This window comes from Neophocaena asiaeorientalis, unplaced genomic scaffold, assembly GCF_003031525.2.
Source record: "Neophocaena asiaeorientalis asiaeorientalis breed wild unplaced genomic scaffold, Neophocaena_asiaeorientalis_V1.1 scaffold138, whole genome shotgun sequence".
NCBI classification, from domain to species: domain Eukaryota; kingdom Metazoa; phylum Chordata; class Mammalia; order Artiodactyla; family Phocoenidae; genus Neophocaena; species Neophocaena asiaeorientalis.
This window is the reverse complement of record NW_020172632.1, coordinates 3,845,590-3,864,123: the sequence shown is the minus strand read 5'-3', so window position 1 is coordinate 3,864,123 and position 18,534 is coordinate 3,845,590. Positions and strand designations below refer to the sequence as shown.

At 41.5% G+C, this 18,534-nt stretch overlaps 1 protein-coding gene and 1 pseudogene across 1 annotated transcript in view; both read right to left on the bottom strand.

The window, feature by feature from the left end:
• The window catches only part of RNF11 (ring finger protein 11), a 39,102-nt gene extending 37,877 nt beyond the window's left edge, over positions 1-1,225 (bottom strand). The window contains exon 1 of the mRNA XM_024739305.1: positions 645-1,225. Coding sequence (XP_024595073.1) covers positions 645-767 — 123 coding nt within the window. The 5' untranslated portion in view covers positions 768-1,225. The remainder of the gene's footprint in view (positions 1-644) is intronic.
• A 10,270-nt stretch (positions 1,226-11,495) lies between these two features.
• On the bottom strand, positions 11,496-14,192 carry LOC112395836 (serine/threonine-protein phosphatase 1 regulatory subunit 10 pseudogene; annotated as a pseudogene).
• Between the last annotated feature and the right edge of the window lie 4,342 nt (positions 14,193-18,534).

The window sequence follows — 18,534 nt, the reverse complement described above, 5'->3', positions numbered from 1 at the left end:
TGAAGGTTTCCAAAGTTCAAGATAAGCAAGTTCTCTTAAGTCAGCGTGTTTAAAAGGTGTGTCATAGGGGTGGAGCAAAAGGAGGGATTAAAAATTAATATAAACATATATAAAAACAAGTAATTCGATGTTGCTAGAACCAAAATCACTACTTGGAAATCTCCCAAGCAGAGGGAGAAATGAACGCCTACCAGATCCAATGAATACAGACAGACAGGAGGGAGGAGAGGATGATCACACTTGAAAGTATAAACGGGGGGGAGGGGGTAACCACCTATCCAGAACCCAAAATCCAGCTGGCGATGCGATGAGGAAATCACCTCCAAACCTCACAGTTCAGGCATAAAGGCAGGAAAATATCACTTCCAAACTCCACCATCTAACTACCAGCCATAGGCCAAGGGGATATCACACATACTCGAATCCCAGAACTCAAGGACAAGTACCATCCCCACGCAGTGCTTGAGGGGAGGTGAAGGATTCCCCCTATCCTGAGGGTGGGGAGTAATCACCCTCACATCCAGCCCTAAGGGGGTCAGTGCCCCTCAGGCCAGGGGCAGTGACAGCCCCGAAGATCCCACAATCTCAGCCAGAGCTGCCTCTACTCCTCGCACCCCCGTTGCCCAACACACACCCTCCCCTACCTGATATGGCGGCGGCGGCTCCTGATCCGGCTCTGTCCCCTCGCCAAAGCTAGCCCGGTCGGACTGAGACTCGTGAAGCAGGGAGATGTCATCCGAAGTGGGGGACTTCAGGCAGTTCCCCATCTTCCGGGGCTGGGGTGTGTGATCTGGGGGAGGAAGAAAGCAGTAGCGGGGTCGTTCGCACGCTCCGCGGTCAGCCTCGGTCAGCGAGGTGGGGTCGGGCGGCAGGCCGGGGCTCAGGCGGCGACGGCTAACCCGCCCCCCGGCGCCGCCGAAGAGCCGCTCATGCCAGCCCCCGGGGTTGGGGGCTTAAGGCTGGGCCGCGGGTTCCCTGGGGTCGCGGCGGTAGCCTCCTACGAGGCGGCGGCGGGGGCGGCGATGGGGGGGGGGGCGGGGAGACGAAGCACTTCCCCACCCCGCCCCCCCGCGGGGCGGCGGCGGCCACGGAGCTGCTGGGCCTAATCCAGGTCAGGAGGGGGGGGCGCGGCCGTCGAGGCTCCCTCAGCTGCTGCCTCAGCTGCTGCTGCCCCCGCCGACGCCGGAGCTGCAGCCGCGGGCCTCATCCTACTCCGCCTGAAAGCGGCGGCGACGGCCAGAACGAGGCCAGCTGCGGCCCTGCGTCACGCCGCCGTGCGTGCTCTGGTCCCGCCCCCGGCGCTGGGAGTTCTCTCACCTTCCCCAGTCCTAAGCAGCTGTTCTTGGGCCTGCGTCAGTTTCTGCTTCTCTAACAGTCTGAGACGTGACTCCGAAACCAGTCCTGCGTCTCCCGTGCCTCCCCAGACGCACTGCGCCCACCTCGCTTGTCTCAGCTCTTACCTGTGCGCTGTTTTGACAGTCTTCTCACCACCTTCAGCCAAGTGATCTATTTTTAAACCCGTGTCTGAATGGATCACTCCCATGATTAAAATGTTAAAAGGTTTACCATTTATCCCTTCAGAATAGAGTCCAAACTCACTAATGAACCTTCCCTACTTCCCCAGTCACTTCCTAAACCTCCTACACCACAGCCAGAAAGATTCTTCTACCAATTGTTCTATTTCTTTCCATTCCCACCACCATAGTACAAGTTACCATCACTTCTCCACTGTAATACTTTGAACTCTTTCCCCTGCATTCACCATTGCTCCCATTCAATCCACTATTTGTACAGTTGAGTTACCTTTTTTAAATGTAAATATGATCATGTCATTCCCCTAGGGGGAATTTAAGCCTTTTAAAACCTTCAATGGCTTCCCAATGCTGTTATGACTAAGTATTAATCGTTAAATTGTTTACAAATCTGGCTACCTCTCCTATCTCATTAGCGGCATTGTTCCCTGCATATTCTAAATTCTAGGATGTCTAAATAAAGTAGTTTCAGTTATCTAGAGGACTATTCCCTCTGGCTGAGGCCTTTACCCATATTTTTTTCTCTGACAGAAACTCGCTTCTTCCCACTCCTGACCTCCCATTAAGCTAAACTTTATCCCCACTTGTCTTCCTGGACTCAACTTTGGTGCCACTGGGAAGCCTCTCCTAACCCTCCAGTCTGGATTAGTTGCCTCCTCTGTCTCTCAGTCCCTGAGCTTCTCTCTGTCACAGGCTGATCAAGCTGAATCATCTGTACCTCCTCTGTGCAAGGCCTGGCACATTGCCTAAGGCAGTGTAGGCTTTATTCTTGGTTGAATGAACAAAGAGCTCAAGAAGCAATGTATGTAAAGGAAGGAAATAAGAAAGATGAGAATGCTCCTAATAGTCATTCATTCAACAAGAGACTAAAATTGGGTCTTGACTCCATTTCTTTCATTCATCATTTACTGATTTTTTTTTCTTTTTCTCTAGACCCTAATGCTAGGCACTAGGGAAACCTGGCTAGTTCCTGATGGAGCCCAGAATCCAGCTGGGAAGACAAGTAAACAGATGAGTTCTTCTGTCACCCACCACCAAAGGTTTTTAGAGGGCACAGAAGGGAGTGATTAGACCATTGGGTTAGGATCAGAAAGGGTTCTTGGAAGCAGAACTGTGTCAAACTGGCATGGGCCTAAGTGCTCTAACTTTGGAGTCCCTATTCTATAAAATCACATATTTTATTTAAATGCACTCATATCTCATATTAAATATAACCATTTTGCTATTTACCCTCTTTTCCAAGACTTGCCTTCCTTCCTATTAATGGCTCCCACCTAAATAGGTGTATCCCTAATGCCATGTTTTTTATCAGAATCTTTCACACATCCCCAAGAATCATTACTTAATTCTCTGGCTTGGACAAATAAAATTATTGGATCATTTGGGAGGAAATTTTCAGGCATTTGCCTCTTTTCTCCTATTGCCATTTTCCTTGTCCCCTCTGAACTATTGCGACAACTTCTTAATGAAGCCCTTGCCTCTGCACCGTCAATCCATTCTCCACACTACTACCATGAAAAATGTAATCAGAGAGCATTCATAGACTTGTGGTTCAGAAATTTAGCATGGCACTAAGGCCTTGAACCATTTGGTCCCATCCTAATCTCCCATATGACTCTGACTCCAACCAGGCATCCTATATTCCAGCCATATCACACTACTTACCATGCCCTCAGTTTTCACTGTGCTTTTCCACTTCTGATCTTTTGCCATGCTGTTCCCTTCTGTTGAAATCCAACTATCTTTAAGACCCTCCTTAAATACTACCTTCTTCATGTAGCTGACCTTTATTTCACTTAGTTGGAATATATATAACTATGTAAAATAAACGGGATCTATTATTGTATTATATTGTGTATATCTATATAACATATGTGAATATTTTAACATAATTCATATATATAAACAGATATGTATGTATATGTGTGTGTGTATATATATATATATATATATATATAAAATCATAACTTCCATTTATTAGCCTGAGCCTTGAAAGGTTAATGTTGACATTCCTGTTTTATAGGAATAGAAACATGGCTATTCAGGGGTAAAGCCAAGATTTGAATTATGTACCAGTTGCATTTATTAGGTTGTGGGAGGGAACTACAACTTTTTTTCAGCCTGATATTCCTTTCTCAGTGTATAAAAACAAGAAAAAGGGGGAAGACTTACCTTGAATGCCTTTAGCATCTACATGTATCTTTGTAAGGAAGTAGTTATTCAATGATCTTTCTTCCTAATCCAGATTTAGAAAAGAACCCTTGGGAAGTGTCCTGTAGACCAGAGAGTGTGATCTAATCACAAAACATAATTTTAAATAAAAAAAGTAACCAAGACTATTGAAGTGACAAAGACTCTCCTAGACCCAACTCTAGTCAAGCTCCTCTAAGCCCTCAAGGCCTTAACCTTGGGTTCTGTGCTTAGCCCACTTATTCCAGTTTTAGCAAGATTCTAGCTGCGTTAGTTTAGCCAGAATCCCCCTCCCTCAGTATCTGACCACCTTGGCCTGCCTTCAGCAGAAATCCTATCAATGGGTTTAGCCAGAATTCCCTTTTAACTCTGATGTTTCCTTTTTGTAATTTTCCATCCACTTTCTCCCACCCTAGTCCTTGCCCATAAATCCCCACTTGTCCTTTTTGTATAAATACAGAGTGAAGTCCAGTTCTATACTGAGGTTTCTCTTCCCCTTTTGCAATAGGTCCTGAATAAAATTTGCTTTCACTGCTTTAACTTGTCTGGTTCTGGTTTTCTCTGACAGCAGGAGATCTAATGCAGAAGCCGATATGAAAATCTAGTACCCTCTGTTGAGCCAGATTTTTTAAAATAGTCTTTATCTTTTTAGACCAGTTTTAGGTTCACATCAAAATTGAACAGAAGGTACAGAGATTTACCATATACCCCTGCCCCTGTACATGCATAGCCTCTCCCATTATCAACACCCTGCGCCAGAGTGGTACATTTGTTACATTGATAAGCTATCACACAAAATCCTTGCTTAAGTTAGAGTTCACTCTTGGTGTTGTACATTCTATGGGTTTAGACAAATGTATAACGATGTGTATCTACCATTATAGTGTCATACAGAATAGTTACACTGCCCTAAAGATCTTCTGTGCTCAGCCTATTCATTCTTCCCTTGCCCCTAACCCCTGGCAACCACTTATTTCTTAACAGACTCCATAGTTTTACCTTTTCCAAAATGTCATATATTTAGAATCATACAGCATGTAGTCTTTTCACATTGGCTTCTTTCACTTAAATGAAAACTAAGGTTCCTCCGTTTCTATCCATGGCTTGATAACTAATTTCTTTTTAGCACTGAATAATATTCCACTCTCTAGATGTCCCACAGTTGATTTATTCATTTATCTACTGAAGGACGTTTTAGTTGCTTCCAAGTTTTGGCAATTATGAATAAAGCTGCTATAAGTATCTACATATAGGGTTTTCCCCAATTTTTTTATTGTAGTAAAATACACTTAACATAAAACTTACCACCTTAACCATTTTTAAGTGTACAGTTCAGTATTTAATACGTTCATAATATTTTGCAGCCATTACCACCATTCATCTCCAGAATGCTTTTCATCTTGTAAAACCAAAACTACTCATTAAACAATAACTATCCTTTTTCCCCTCCCCTCAGCTCCTGGTAATCACCATCCTACTTCCTGTCTCTATGATTTTTACCACTCAAAGTATCTTATATAAGTATAATCATACAGCATTTGTCCTTTTGTGACTGGCTTATTTCATTTAGCATAATGTCTTCAAGGTTCATCCGTGGTATAGTATATTGCAGAATTTCCTTCCTTTTTAAGGCTGACTGCTGTAATATTCCATTATATGTATATACCACATTTTGCTTATCCATTCATTCATTGACGAACACTTGGGTGGCTTCCACATTTTAGCTACTATCATGCTGCCATGAACATGGATGTACAAATATCTCTTCAAGACCCTAATTCTTTGATTATATACCCAGAGTGGAATTGCTGTATTATATGGTAATTCTATGTTTAATTTTTTGAGGAACTGATACACTGTTTTTTCACAGTAGCTGTACCATTTTACATTCCCTCAAACAGTATGTTTGCAGGCTTTTATGTGAGCATAAGTTTTCAACTAATTTGGATAGTACCAAGGAACACAATTGCTGGATTGTATGGTAAAAGTGTGCTTAGTTTTGTAAGAAACTACTAAACTGTCTTCCAAAGTGGCTGTACCATTTTGCATCCCCACCAGCTATGAATGAGTGTTCCTGTAGCTCCATATTCTCACCAGCTTTTGATGTTGTCAGTGTTTGGGTTTTGACTATTCTAATAGGTACATAGTAGTATCTCATTGTTATTTGATTTCCGTTTCCCTTAAATTTTCCTTTCATATGCTTATTTGCCATCTGTATATTTTCATTGGTGAGGTGTCTGTTGAGGTTTTGGCCTATTTTTTAAAAGAGTTGTTTATTTTCTTGTTGTTGAGTTATAAGAGTTCTTTATATATTTTAAAGGACAGTCCATTATCAGATATGTCTTTTGCAAATATTTCTTCTCAGTCTGAAGCTTGTATTTTCATTCTTTTGAAAGCATCTTCTGCCCAGCAGAAATTTTTAATTTTAATGAAGTCCAGCTTATCAATTCTTTCTTTCATGGATTGTATCTAAAATATCATCACCAAACCCAAAATAATCTGGATTTTTCTCCTATGTTATCTTCTAGGAGTTTTATATATTTGTATTTTACATTTAGATGTTATCCATTTTGAGTTAATTTTTGTGAAGTGTGTAAGGCCTGTGTCTAGATCCATTTTTTCACATGTGGGTGTCCAGTTGTTCTAGTACTATTTGTTGAAAAGATTATCTTTTCTCCATTGTATTGCCTTTGCTCCTTTGTTAAAGATCAGTTGAGTATATTTATGTGGGACTATCTGGGCTTTTATTATGTTCCATTAATCTGTTTGTCTATTCTTTCACCAATAACATACTGTCTTCATTATTGCAACTTTATAGTAAGTCTTGAAGTTGGGTAGCATCAATCCTCCAACTTGTTCTTCTTTTTCAATAATCTATTGGCTATTCTGGGTCTTTTTGCCTCTCCATATAAACGTTAGAATCAGTTTGTTGATAACCTCTAAATAACTTGCTGGGATTTTCATTGGGATTGCATTGAATCTATAGATCAAGTTGGGAAAAACTGACATCTTGACAATATTGAGTCTTCCTATCCATGAATATGGACTATCTCTCCATTCACTTAGTTCTTCTTAGATTTCATTAATCAAAATTTTGTAGTTTTTCTCATATAGTTCTTATACATATTTTATTAGGTATGTATCTAAGTATTTCATTTTGAGGAGTGCTAATGTTAAGTGATAGTGTGTTTTTAATTTCAAATTCCACTTGTTCATTGCTGGTTATATAGGAAAGCAGTCGACTTTTGTATGTTAACACTGTATGTTAACACCTCCAATCTTACTATAATCACTTATTAGTTCCAGGAGGGTTTTTTTGTTGATTCTTTTGAATTTTCTATAGAGATAATCATGTCTTCTATTAACAAAATCAGTTTGATTTCCTCCTTCCCAATCTGTATAATTTTGATTTCTTTTTTTTTAACTTTTTATTTATATTGGAGTATAGCTGATTAACAATGTTTTGATAGTTTCAGGTGCACAGCAAAGGGACTCAGCCATACATATATGTGTGTCCATTCTCCCCTAATTATTTCTTTTTCTTGTCTTATTGTATTAACTAGGACTTCCAGGACAATGCTAAAAAGCAGTGGTGAGAGGATACATCCTTTCCTTGTTCTTTATCTCAGTGGAAAATCTTCTCACTAATGTTGGAATCTCACCATTCAGTATAATGCTACTGCAGGTTTTTTTGTAGATATTCTTTATGCCATTGAGGAAGTTCCCCTCTAGTCCTAATTTACTGGGAGTATTTATCATGTATGGGTGTTGGATTTTGTCAAATGCTTTTCCTACATCTATTAATATAATCATGTGATTTTTCTTCTTGAGACTGTTAAGGTTGTGATGTAATGGATTATATTAATTGATTTTCAAATGTTGAACAAGCCTTGCATACCTGGGGTAAATGTCACTTGGTATATAATTCTTTTTATACATTGTTATATTCTATTTACTAATATTTTGTTGAGGATGTTTTACATCTATGCTCATGAGAGAGACTAGTCAGTTTTCTTTTCTTGTAATGTCTTTCTCTGGATTTGGTAATTATAGTAATGCTGGCCTCATAGGATGAGTTAGAAACTATACCTGCTGCTCTATCTTCTGAAAAACACTGAGAGAATTGGCACAATTTCTTACTTAAATGTTTATTTTATTTTATTTTTTCAAATTTATTTATTTATTTTTATTTTTGGCTGCATTGGGTCTTTGTTGCTGCTCATGGGCCCTCTCTAGTTGCAGCGAGCAGGGGCTACTTTTGGTTGCAGTGCGTGGGTCCCTCATTGTGGTGGCTTCTCCTGTTGCAGAGCACAGGCTCTAGGCATGCAGGCTTCAGTAATTGTGGCGTGTGGGCTCAGTAGTTGTGGCTCACGGGGTCTAGAGCGCAGGCTCAGTAGTTGTGGCACACAGGCTTAGTTGCTCCGCGGCATGTGGGATCTTCCCAGAGCAGGGCTCGAACCCCTGTCCCCTCCATTGGCAGGCAGAGTCTTAACCACTGCACCACCAGGGAAGCCCCTTAACCATTTTTAAGTGTACAGTTCAGTGGTTTTAAATACCTTCACAATGTTGTACAGCCATCACCACCATCCATTCCCATACCTCTTTTCATCTTGTAAAACTGAAACTTAATAGGTATAGCAATACCTATTAAAAAAATAACTCTCCAGTTATCACTGTGCACAAGCATTCCAATTTCTCCACATCCTTGTCAACACTTGTTGTTTTCTGTTTTTTTGATAGAAGCCATCCTAACTAGTGTGAGGTGATATCACATTATAGGTTTTTTTTAAATATTTATTTTTATTTATTTATTTGGTTGCACCGGACCTTAGTTGCGGCTTGCTGGCTTCTTTTGTTGTTATTGTTTTTATATTCGCTTTTTCTTTTTTTTTTGAATTTTATTTTTTTATACAGCAGGTTCTTATTAGTTATCTATTTTATACATATTAGTGTATATATGTCAATCACAACCTCCCAATTCATCCCACAACCCCTCACCACCACCCCCCGGCTGGCTTCTTTAATTGCGGCACCTGGGCTCCTTAGTTGCAGCTTGTAGGCTCCTTAGCTGCAGTTCGCCAGCTCCTTAGTTGTGGCATGCGTGTGGGATCTAGTTCCCTGACCAGGGATTGAACCCAGCCCCCCTGCATTGGGAGCATAGTCTTAACCCCTGTGCCACCAAGGAGGTCCCCACATTATAGTTTTGATTTACATTTTCCTAATGATCAGCAATGCTGAGCATCTTTGTGTGTGCTTCTTGGCTATTTGTATATCTTCTTTGGAGAAATGTCTATTCAAGTACTTTGCCCATTTTTGAATCAGGTTGCTCTTTTGTTGTTGAGTTTAAGAAGTTCTCTATATATTCTATATATTAATGCCTTATCAGATAAATGATTTGCAGATATTTTCTCCCATTCTGTTGTTTTCCTTTTTACTCTGTTTAGTGCCTTTTGATGCACAAAATTTTAAATTTTTCATAAAGTACAATTTGTCTGATTTTTCTTTTGTTATTTATGTTTTTAATTCATAGCTAAGAAATCATTTCCAAGTTCAATGTTGTGAAGCTTTTCTCCTATGTTTTCTTCTAAGAGTTTTATTCTTTTAGGTTTCACATTTAGGTCCATGATCCATTTGGAATATTTTTATATTATGTTAGCTAAAATCCAACTTCATTATTTTGCATATGTATATCAATTTTCCCCAGAATTATTTGTTGAAAAGACTGTTCTTTCCCCATTGAATGATCTAGGGACTCTTGTCAAAAATCATTTGACCATATATGTGATAGTTTATTTCTGGTCTCTCTATTCTATTCCATTGTTCTATATGTCTGTATTTATGACAGTACCACACTGTTTTTGTTACTGTAGCTTTTTAGTAAGCTTTGAAATCAAGAAGTGTGAGTCCTCCAGTTTTGTTCTTCTTTTTCAAGATTGTTTTGACTATTTGTGGTCTCTTGAGATGTCATGTGAATTTTAATATGCTTTTTATCTATTTTTACAAAAAAAAGTAGTTGGTATTTTGGTAGGGATTGCATTGAATCTGTAAATTGCTTTGGGTAATATTGACATTTAAACAATATTAAATCTTCCATCCCATAAATACAAGATGTGTTTCCATTTATTTATGTCTTATTTAATTTCTTTCAGCAATGTTTTATAGTTTTCATTATACTTAACCTCCTTGGTTAACTCTTAAGTAATTTACTCTTTTTGATGCTATTGTAAGAGGATTTTCTTTGTAACTTCCTTTTGAAATTTTTCATTCTTAGTATGTAGAAATGCAACTGATTTTTGTGTTGACTTCGTATCCTGTTTTTTTGCTGAATTAATTAATTAGTTCTAACAGTTTTTTGGGGGAGGGAATCTTTAGGATTTTCTACATATAAGATTATACCATCTGCAAATAGAGATACTTTTACTGCATTCTTTCCAATTTGGATGCTTCTATTTATTTTTCCTTGCCTAATTGTTCTGGCTACCACTTCCAGTACTATGTTGAATAGAAGTGGTGAAAGTGGGCATCCATCCTTACCTTGTTCCTGATCTTAGATGAAAAGCTTTCAGTTTTTCACCATTGAATATGATGTTAGCTGTGGGTTTTCATACACAGCTTTTGTTATATTGGGGTCATTTCCTTATATTCTTAAGTTTGAGTGTTCTTTATCTTGAAAGGGTGTTGAATTTGACAAATGCTTTTTCTGTGCCACTTGATATGATCATGTGGGTTTCTCCCCCTCCATTCTGTTAATGTGATGTATTGTATTGATTGATTTTCATATAATGAAACATCCTTGCATTCCAGGAATAAATTGCACCTGGTCATGGTGTATAATCCTTTTAATATGTTGCTGAATTTGCTTTGCCAGTGTTTTGTTGAGGATTTTTGCATCAATGTTCGTAAGGGATATTGATCTTTAGTTTTCTAATAGTATCTTTGTCTGGCTCTGGTATCAGGGTAATGCTGGCCTCACAGAATGAGTTAAGAAGTGTTCCCTCCTCTTCAACTTTTTGCACAAGTTTGGGAAGGATTGGTGTTTGTTCTTTTTAAAATGTTTGGTAGAATTCACCAATGAAGGCATCAGGAAGGGAGTTTTCCTTTGTAGGGAGATTTTTTGGTTGTGAATTCAATCTCTTTACTCGTTATACGTCTATTCAGATTTTCTGTTTCTTTGTGATTTAGTCTTGGGTTATTTTTCTAGTTATTTGACCATTTCATCTTGGTAATCCAATTTGTTGCTATATACTTGTTAATAGTAATCTCTTATAATCCTTGTTATTTCTGTAGATTCTGTAGTTATGTTCCCACTTTCATTTCTGATTTTAGTAATTCAAGTCTTTTCTCTTCCTTTTTGGTCTCTCTAGCTAGAGGTTTGTCAATTTTTTTGAAGAAGCAACTTTTTGTTTCATTGATTTTTTTCCCATTGTTTGTATATTCTGTTTCATTTATCTCTGCTTTATCTTTATTATTTCCTTTTTTTCTGCTAGCTTTGGGTTTAATTTGTTCTTCTTTTTCTAGTTCCTTAAGTTGTATAGTTAAATTGTTGATATGAGATCTTTTTTTTTTTCATGTGTTTATAGCTATAAATTTTCCCCTTAAAACTGATTTCACTGAGCCCTATAAGTTTTGGTATGTGTGTTTTGTCAACTATTGTTGTAGAGCATACTATTATTTTTTAATAAGCTGTTTCTCTTTCCACTGTTGATTATGAATGTACAAAATATACAAAACCAAAAGAAAAAGAAAATACTCATCCTCAAATCCATTGTGGCTCTAACCCAAGTCTGTGCACAAAATCCAACCAATGCACTGTTTTCTTAGAAAACAACTGATGCTGAGACAAGTGAAGGAGAGGGCTGTGAGAGGGCAAGTCATCTTATTGAATCCACCCAGGAAAGCACGTGGTGGTCCACGTCCAAAGCCATCATAGCCACTCGGGTGGTAGAAGGCACAGTTGTTCTCATAGCAACAGTTGCTATGAGAACATCATGATATGTCAACAAACAGGGCAGTTTGACATGTCTCCTCCATGGCTGTGGCCTCCATCAGGCCCTTGGTGACCCCCTTCTCCATGGCCAGAGCCATCATAGCCACGGTACTTACGAGGGGGTAGCCTTTGATGGTCATGACTTCAGTGACCAGGGACATAATGAGGCCGGTGGCCATGGGGCCCCCCATAACCAGGGCCTTCATGGGGCTGATGTCCATCACAAGCACCCATTCCTCCACCAGGGCCTTCATGGAGACCATGCCCACCGCCTCCAACCATGCCCCCACCAGGGCCCCCTTGTCCATTTGGGGGTCTTCCTCCAGAGCAACCTCCTCTGGTCCCTCAGAACGGAAGAGGTTCATTTCCTCCTTGGCCACCACGGCCTCTATGGGATGGTCCAGGACCTGGTCCTGATACCCCCAGCGTCAGGCCACCCTGAATGGGGAAAACTGGGTCATCCTAGAAGGGATTGCACTGCCCCCAGGGAGGGGGTGGGGGACCCAGGAGACGTGGACCACTGGCCCACCAGGGCACCCAGGGCCTACATGGGGACCTGGCATTGGTCCCCTAGGTCCAGGGGGGAAGTGCTGTATGCCCTTGGGGGCTCCTGGGGCCTCCCGGTAGAAAAACCATTGGCTATCAGATCAGGGCCTAAGAGTCTGTGTGGCACTGGCATCTGCTTGACCTTGTCTGGATAGTCTGTTTGTTTCAGCAGTTCCTCTGCGGGATGACTGTTAGGGCTACCCACGATGGAGGGAGGATCGATGCCTCCTCCTCCAGAACCCAGGGGGCTCTTCCCGGCGCCCATGTTTTCCATAAGACCGTCCAGAACAGAAGGCAACTTGGAAACACTTACCCCATCGGGTGAACCACAGCCCAACCAACCTAATAGGCTCCAGGGTCTCAACATATGGGGCTTAATCCATGGAACATTCCTCATCTAGGGGGATGAATAGGGCTCAGGATCAGGATTGTGAGGACTTTCCTTGCTCAGGAAGAGCTCCTGAAGGATCCCCTTCTCCTGCTCAGCCTGGATATACTGATCCTGGCTACTGCTTCCAGGGGTGATGAGAGGCGAAAGCAGCACCAGGAGCTGGGGGCACACCCAGGGCACATTCTCCTCCATGCTGTCGTGGCTCAGACGTCGGGCTACCTCAAATGCATGTCGGCCTGACAGTATCTCTCACTTAGCTGACTCACCAAAATCCTTGATCTTATTCACATCTACTCGTTCAGTTTCATTCAGTTCAAAATAGAAATACTCTCTGTTTGCCCTCCTCAGGTCGCATCACAGTTTTCCTCTTCCTGCCCTTCCGGGTCAGCTGGCTAGGATCTCCACTGGCTTTGCATCCCAAGCTCCTGGTTCCAAAGAGGCAGTATCCATGAGTTCTGGGACTTCAACAGTGGGAACTGGGGTCCCTGGATGTTCTGTGTCCATAGCCGCAGAAGGAGGTGCTGGCTCTGGGGAAGAAGGTTTGCTGTGCTTGGTTCTGTGCTTGTTTTCCATTCAAATGGGCTTGACTTGGCAGCTGTGGGTGACAGCACCTTCTTCTTCTTAATTTTGATGCCTGGACAGGTGCTGAATTTAGTGCCTCCAAAAAGCCCAGGCCCTCCATAGGCTATGGTGGGATGATCTTCACTTTGATCTCTTTGGTGGCATTGGGTGTCATGTTGAGTGGCTTGTATTTCTTCTCTGCGGGGGGTGCAGCATCTCCTGGGGCAGCTCTGGAACTCTGACACTTGAGGGAGATGGGTTTAAGGTTGTATGTGTCAGAAACCACCACTGCACTGGCATTCTTCTTTACAGGCACCGAAGACGGGGTCTCCAGCTCTAGCCTAGTGGAAAGGAATGTGACGTGACTGGGCACCACAGTTCAGAGAGACCTGGGCTTCTCCCTCTTCTCCTCTGGGGCCTCCTCAGTCTGAGTCTCAGCCTTCACCTCAGTCAAAGGTCACTCAGGAGGGGTGGTTCAACTCTTTCCCTCTTCTTTCCATTTCTTCTTATCTTTCTCAGCAGGCTGGGTACTGCTCTGGGAGTGGATGACAGTCATTCAGTCACTGATAAGGACTGAGGCCAATTTCCAGAGCTCTTCATCCTTACTTGACTTGCTCAGTTGCTTCACCAGTTTGGCTGTGTTGTGCTGCTTGAGATGGTCAACAGTGAGTGGTAGATGCTGCAGCGTCAGCAGAATTTGCTGCTAGAGGGGAATGTTGCTTGTTGTCTTTGAATATGTCAGCCAATTGTTAAGAAACTTGTAACTACCAACATCAGTAAACTTGACCAATATTTCTAGTTGAACAGGTCTGCAGGAGAGTGTTCAAGTAAATACATCGACTTACTGTCTTTCGTGCTTCCTTTATCATACTGAAGATCTTCGAAATCCCATCCACACTCTTGACTTCCCCATCTCAGTTAAGGAAGCTATCCAGCTTCCTTAAGCCTAAGGAGGCTTTTTGGGGTCAATGGGACCTGAACCCATGATCAAGGTTTTATCGGACTTGGGGTGGAGAAGGTTAAAATTTGGGGGAAAAAAATAAAAAAACCAACCAGAACCCCAAACTCAATTATTTGGGGGGCCTCATTGGATCAAAAGTTCTCTTTATAAACAACTAAGCCCAGCTCAGTATTCATCCCCCCCCCGCCCCGCCACCAACTCCATTTAGGGAGGGGGGTTGTAGAAAAAAAGTTCTGAGTGGATTCAAAAAAGTAAACGCTGGATGAGTGAATTTGGGTGTGTTTGGGAAGGGAGGGTTGTTAATTATTTTTGAAGCTACGTGGTGATGGTCCTTCAGCCACAGATTTCAAGTCCCAGGCAGAGTGGGCTGGTGGGGTGGGCAAGGTAGGTGGCAAGAGGCAGAAGACACAAGTGCTTGGGCTTGTGGCTGCTGTTTTCCCTCCTCTGACACCCTCAAGTTCCTTTCAAGGTCTTCGATGTTGCTGCGGTTTTTCTTTTTTCCTCATGGCCATCTTGTCTTTCTCTGAGAAAATTTAAACCTCTAAAAGAACCCCAGAATCGAGCCTTCTATTTCTCCCTTCAATTCCATCAGAAGGAAAAGAGAAAAATGAGCCGGGGGGGAAATAGGGGTGCCAGCCCTTTAAATCCCGGGAATTTAGCTATATGGGTAGGAGCTTGCAACAGGGTGGGATGTGCAGCAAAAACTGCCTGCCTCTTTGTCTGCACCTCGGTGATCAGAAGCAAGTCTTCCCCTGGAAGTTGTAAGCAAGCCTTCAATAGACTCTGGAATTCCAAAGTTACATGAGGCAGATTCTGCTAGTGAAGTTGTTGTCTAGGTGGGGAGATAGCATCCTGGTGCTTTCTACTTTGCCGTCTTCCCAGAATCCTCTCTTGCTAACATTTTGTCCTCTGAAGCATGAATTGTGGTGATTACAATCTTTACAGTAAAACCAGGAGCTAAAACTGCCAGTAGTTCTCTTTTGGAGTTTCATTCTAAAGGAAAATTTTAAATAAAAAATAAATACATAGGGCTTCCCTGGTGGCGCAGTGGATAAGAATCCACCTCCCAATGCAGAGGACACGGGTTCGAGCCCTGGCCCGGGAAGATCCCACATGCCGCGGAGCAACTAAGCCCGTGTGCCACAACTACTGAGCCCTCATGCCACAACTACTGAAGCCCGTGCACCTAGAGCCGGTGCTCTACAAGAGCAGCCACTGCAATGAGAAGCCCGTGCACTGCAACAAAGAGTAATCCCCGCTCGCCACAGCTAGAGAAAGCCTGAGCAGCAATGAAGACCGAACGCAGCCAAGAATATAAATAAATATATATATATAATATATATATTATATATATATATTTCACTGACAGATAATCTCAGAAACAATGATCTAAATGTTTGATCATAGGGAAATATTAAGTAATTGTGTATTTACTCCAAGTGGTATTTTCTAAAATGGTCATTCTCTACATTACTTCTGTTCCATTGCCTTGCTTTAATTTACTTTATAGCACTTGACATTTGCATTGTTTGTTGTATGTGTCTCTCACTGGCATTAAGTCCTCAGGGTAAGAGCTTTGGCATATTCATTACTGAATCCTTGTCATCTAAAATAGAACCTGGCAAATTATAAGAACTAAGTAAATATTTGTTGGGTATATGCATGAAGGAAACATGAAATTTGGGGGGGACATACTATTTAGTAAAAAGTACAGAAAATAAAATGAAATGTATTCTTCCATTAAAACAATAAAAAATGAGACACATTGACAGAGTTTGGAATTTAGGAACTTGGAGACAATGGTCACCAAGGTTATGTGGAGAAACGAAAATAATTTATACGATAGGAGACAGGATTGTCGGCAATGTTTTCTCCCCCTCCTTCTCTTTATTCCTGGTATTAGTGTTTCAAAATGGTCTGTACACTGAAAACAAACAGCTTTTTAAAAAAGTCATTTTCCTGAGGCAGATGAAAGTATGGATAGAATATTATGCTTACCAAACTTATTCCTGACAAATTGGGCTCTATATTCCAGGTATGAAGGAACGGTCCCTGGAGCTTTCAGAGAGAGGATAATAAAGACAAAGAAGGAGAATGATTTGCTTACTGTTTGAACAGTAAGTCACAGAATATAATTAAAGGATGTGGGGAGCAGGGGACAGAAACTAGCTTCTCTGGTCTGTTTCCACAGGCTCTATTCCGCATTTAACAATAGAACACCAATAACTAGCCAAAGCCAGAACATAGAGTCACACATTCTGTACATGTCACAAAGGTGCCAGAGGCAGGAAACAAGTGGCAGCTGATATTCAGACCCTGCTCTACTCTCCAAGCCACTGAAACCTGGTGTGAGCCTGTATCTGCCCAGAGGATGTACATTTTTCTAATTTTCACACAGGCATTGCAGGGGACAGGTATTGAAATGGGTCTTTGACTTAGCATGTTGGAGCCTGTTGCCGAGTGTTGAACCACATCAGTCTCCACTCCACTAAGGACTAAGGTCAGGCTTAATGTGTAGCCTTCAAATAACCATATGAAAAGGCAGCATGAATATTTGTGACACACAGTCTGTTACCCAGACTTGCACACATGTTGGAAAACCGAAGTTTATATGCTGGATGTAAATATAGAACATTAAATGACCTTATCTTCCTCTGAGCCTATTGCCATGATTTAATGAAGAAACAGGGTGGGAGGGTTGCAAATAGAAACAAAGAAGGAAAAGCTTTGGACTCACAACTCTTAGAATCAATAGGAAAAGCATTAGGTTGAAATGAAGTCTCCAATAACCTTCTCCCTATACCTCTCTGACTACCTCAGGAAAAAACCATTAAAATAATTTCAGGCTTGTACCCCTCACATTCTCCACATCAGTCATGTGAACTCCTCAATGTTTCCCAAACATACCATGCTCTCTCACCCCGCATCTTCTTGGCCCATGCCTAGAAAGTCTTTCACTGTCTTCTCTTCTCAGCAAATTCTCTTCAGCTTTTAAATCTCAGCTCTAAGGTCATTTCTCTAGCAAGCCTTCCTGATATTCCCTCTTTCCCATTGTAGATATTCCCTCCATCTTCGGTGTTTCCCCAGCATTTGGCGTAACTTTCTATTAGTATCTAGCATTATCTGTGAACATATCTACTAACCTCATTAGACTGTGGGCTATCCTAGAATAGAAGATAATGTTTATATCCTGCTCAGCATCTAACATGGTACCTAACAGACAGCGGCATTTCAGAAATGTTTCTTGGATCATGAATGAATGAAAGAATAAATGAGTGCTATGACCCATGCATGCATCTGAAGGCAGAAGATCTGGGTTCAACTCTTTGTTTTACTGCTAACTTTCTTTATGTGGCAGATTAAATATGGCCACAAATTCTTTGATGCTCCTTCTATTAAGAGATGATGTCCATATACTTTCCCCTTGAATCTGAGCAGAGTCTGTAACTGCTTTAGCTAATAAATAAAATATGACAGAAATGACATTGCCTGTTTCCAAGCCCAGGACTTAAAAAACTGGAAGCTTCCATTTCCTATCTCTTGGAACAGTGCCTCTTGGATCCCTTGGGTGTCACGTAAGATGTTTGACATCCCTTCTGGACACATTTCATGAACAGGCTTTGAGACTACATGCAGAAGATAAGGGCCTGACTGAGCCCAGCCTTCAAGAGAGGGACAAAGAGAAGGCCTTCAAGAGAAGGCTGAATCTAGCCTTCCAGTTGTCCTTGCCAATGTCTCAGTCATGTGAGTGAAGCTATCTTGGATCCTTCAGACCAGCCCAACTGCCAGCTGAATATCAACTGACCCCAGTTCACTTCATGTGGAGCTGAAGAGCTGGTCATTCGAAGCTTACCTCAAATATTGACACACAAAATCGAGACATATAATGATTTTTTTTTAAAGCTACTAAGTTTGGGGGTGGTTTGTTAGGCAACAACTGATAACCACAACAGAAGTTGATAACTGGGAGTTGGGCACTTCTATAACCCAAACCCCCAAACATGTGACATTGGCTTTGAGACCGGGCAATGTGTGGGGACTTGAAGGGCCTTGAGGCGTCTGTCAGTGGAAGCTAGAAAGACTTGGAGGAGGTGTTGGTGATCACTTTCAGAACAGTAAAGGAATTGTTACTGGAAGCTAGACAAAGGTTTGGCAGCAAGGTTACTTGTGGTAACACGGAAAATAGAAAGGTACTTAATGAATTTGAGGATCTGTTTGGCGAGTTTCCAGGCAGAAAGTCCAAAGTGTCAGCTGGCTTTTTCTAGCTATTTATAATGAAATATGAGAAGAGAGAGGTAAACTAAAGAGGACCTAGGATAGTATTTCCAGGCAGCACAAGAATCTCAATGGGAAAAAAATGGCCTCA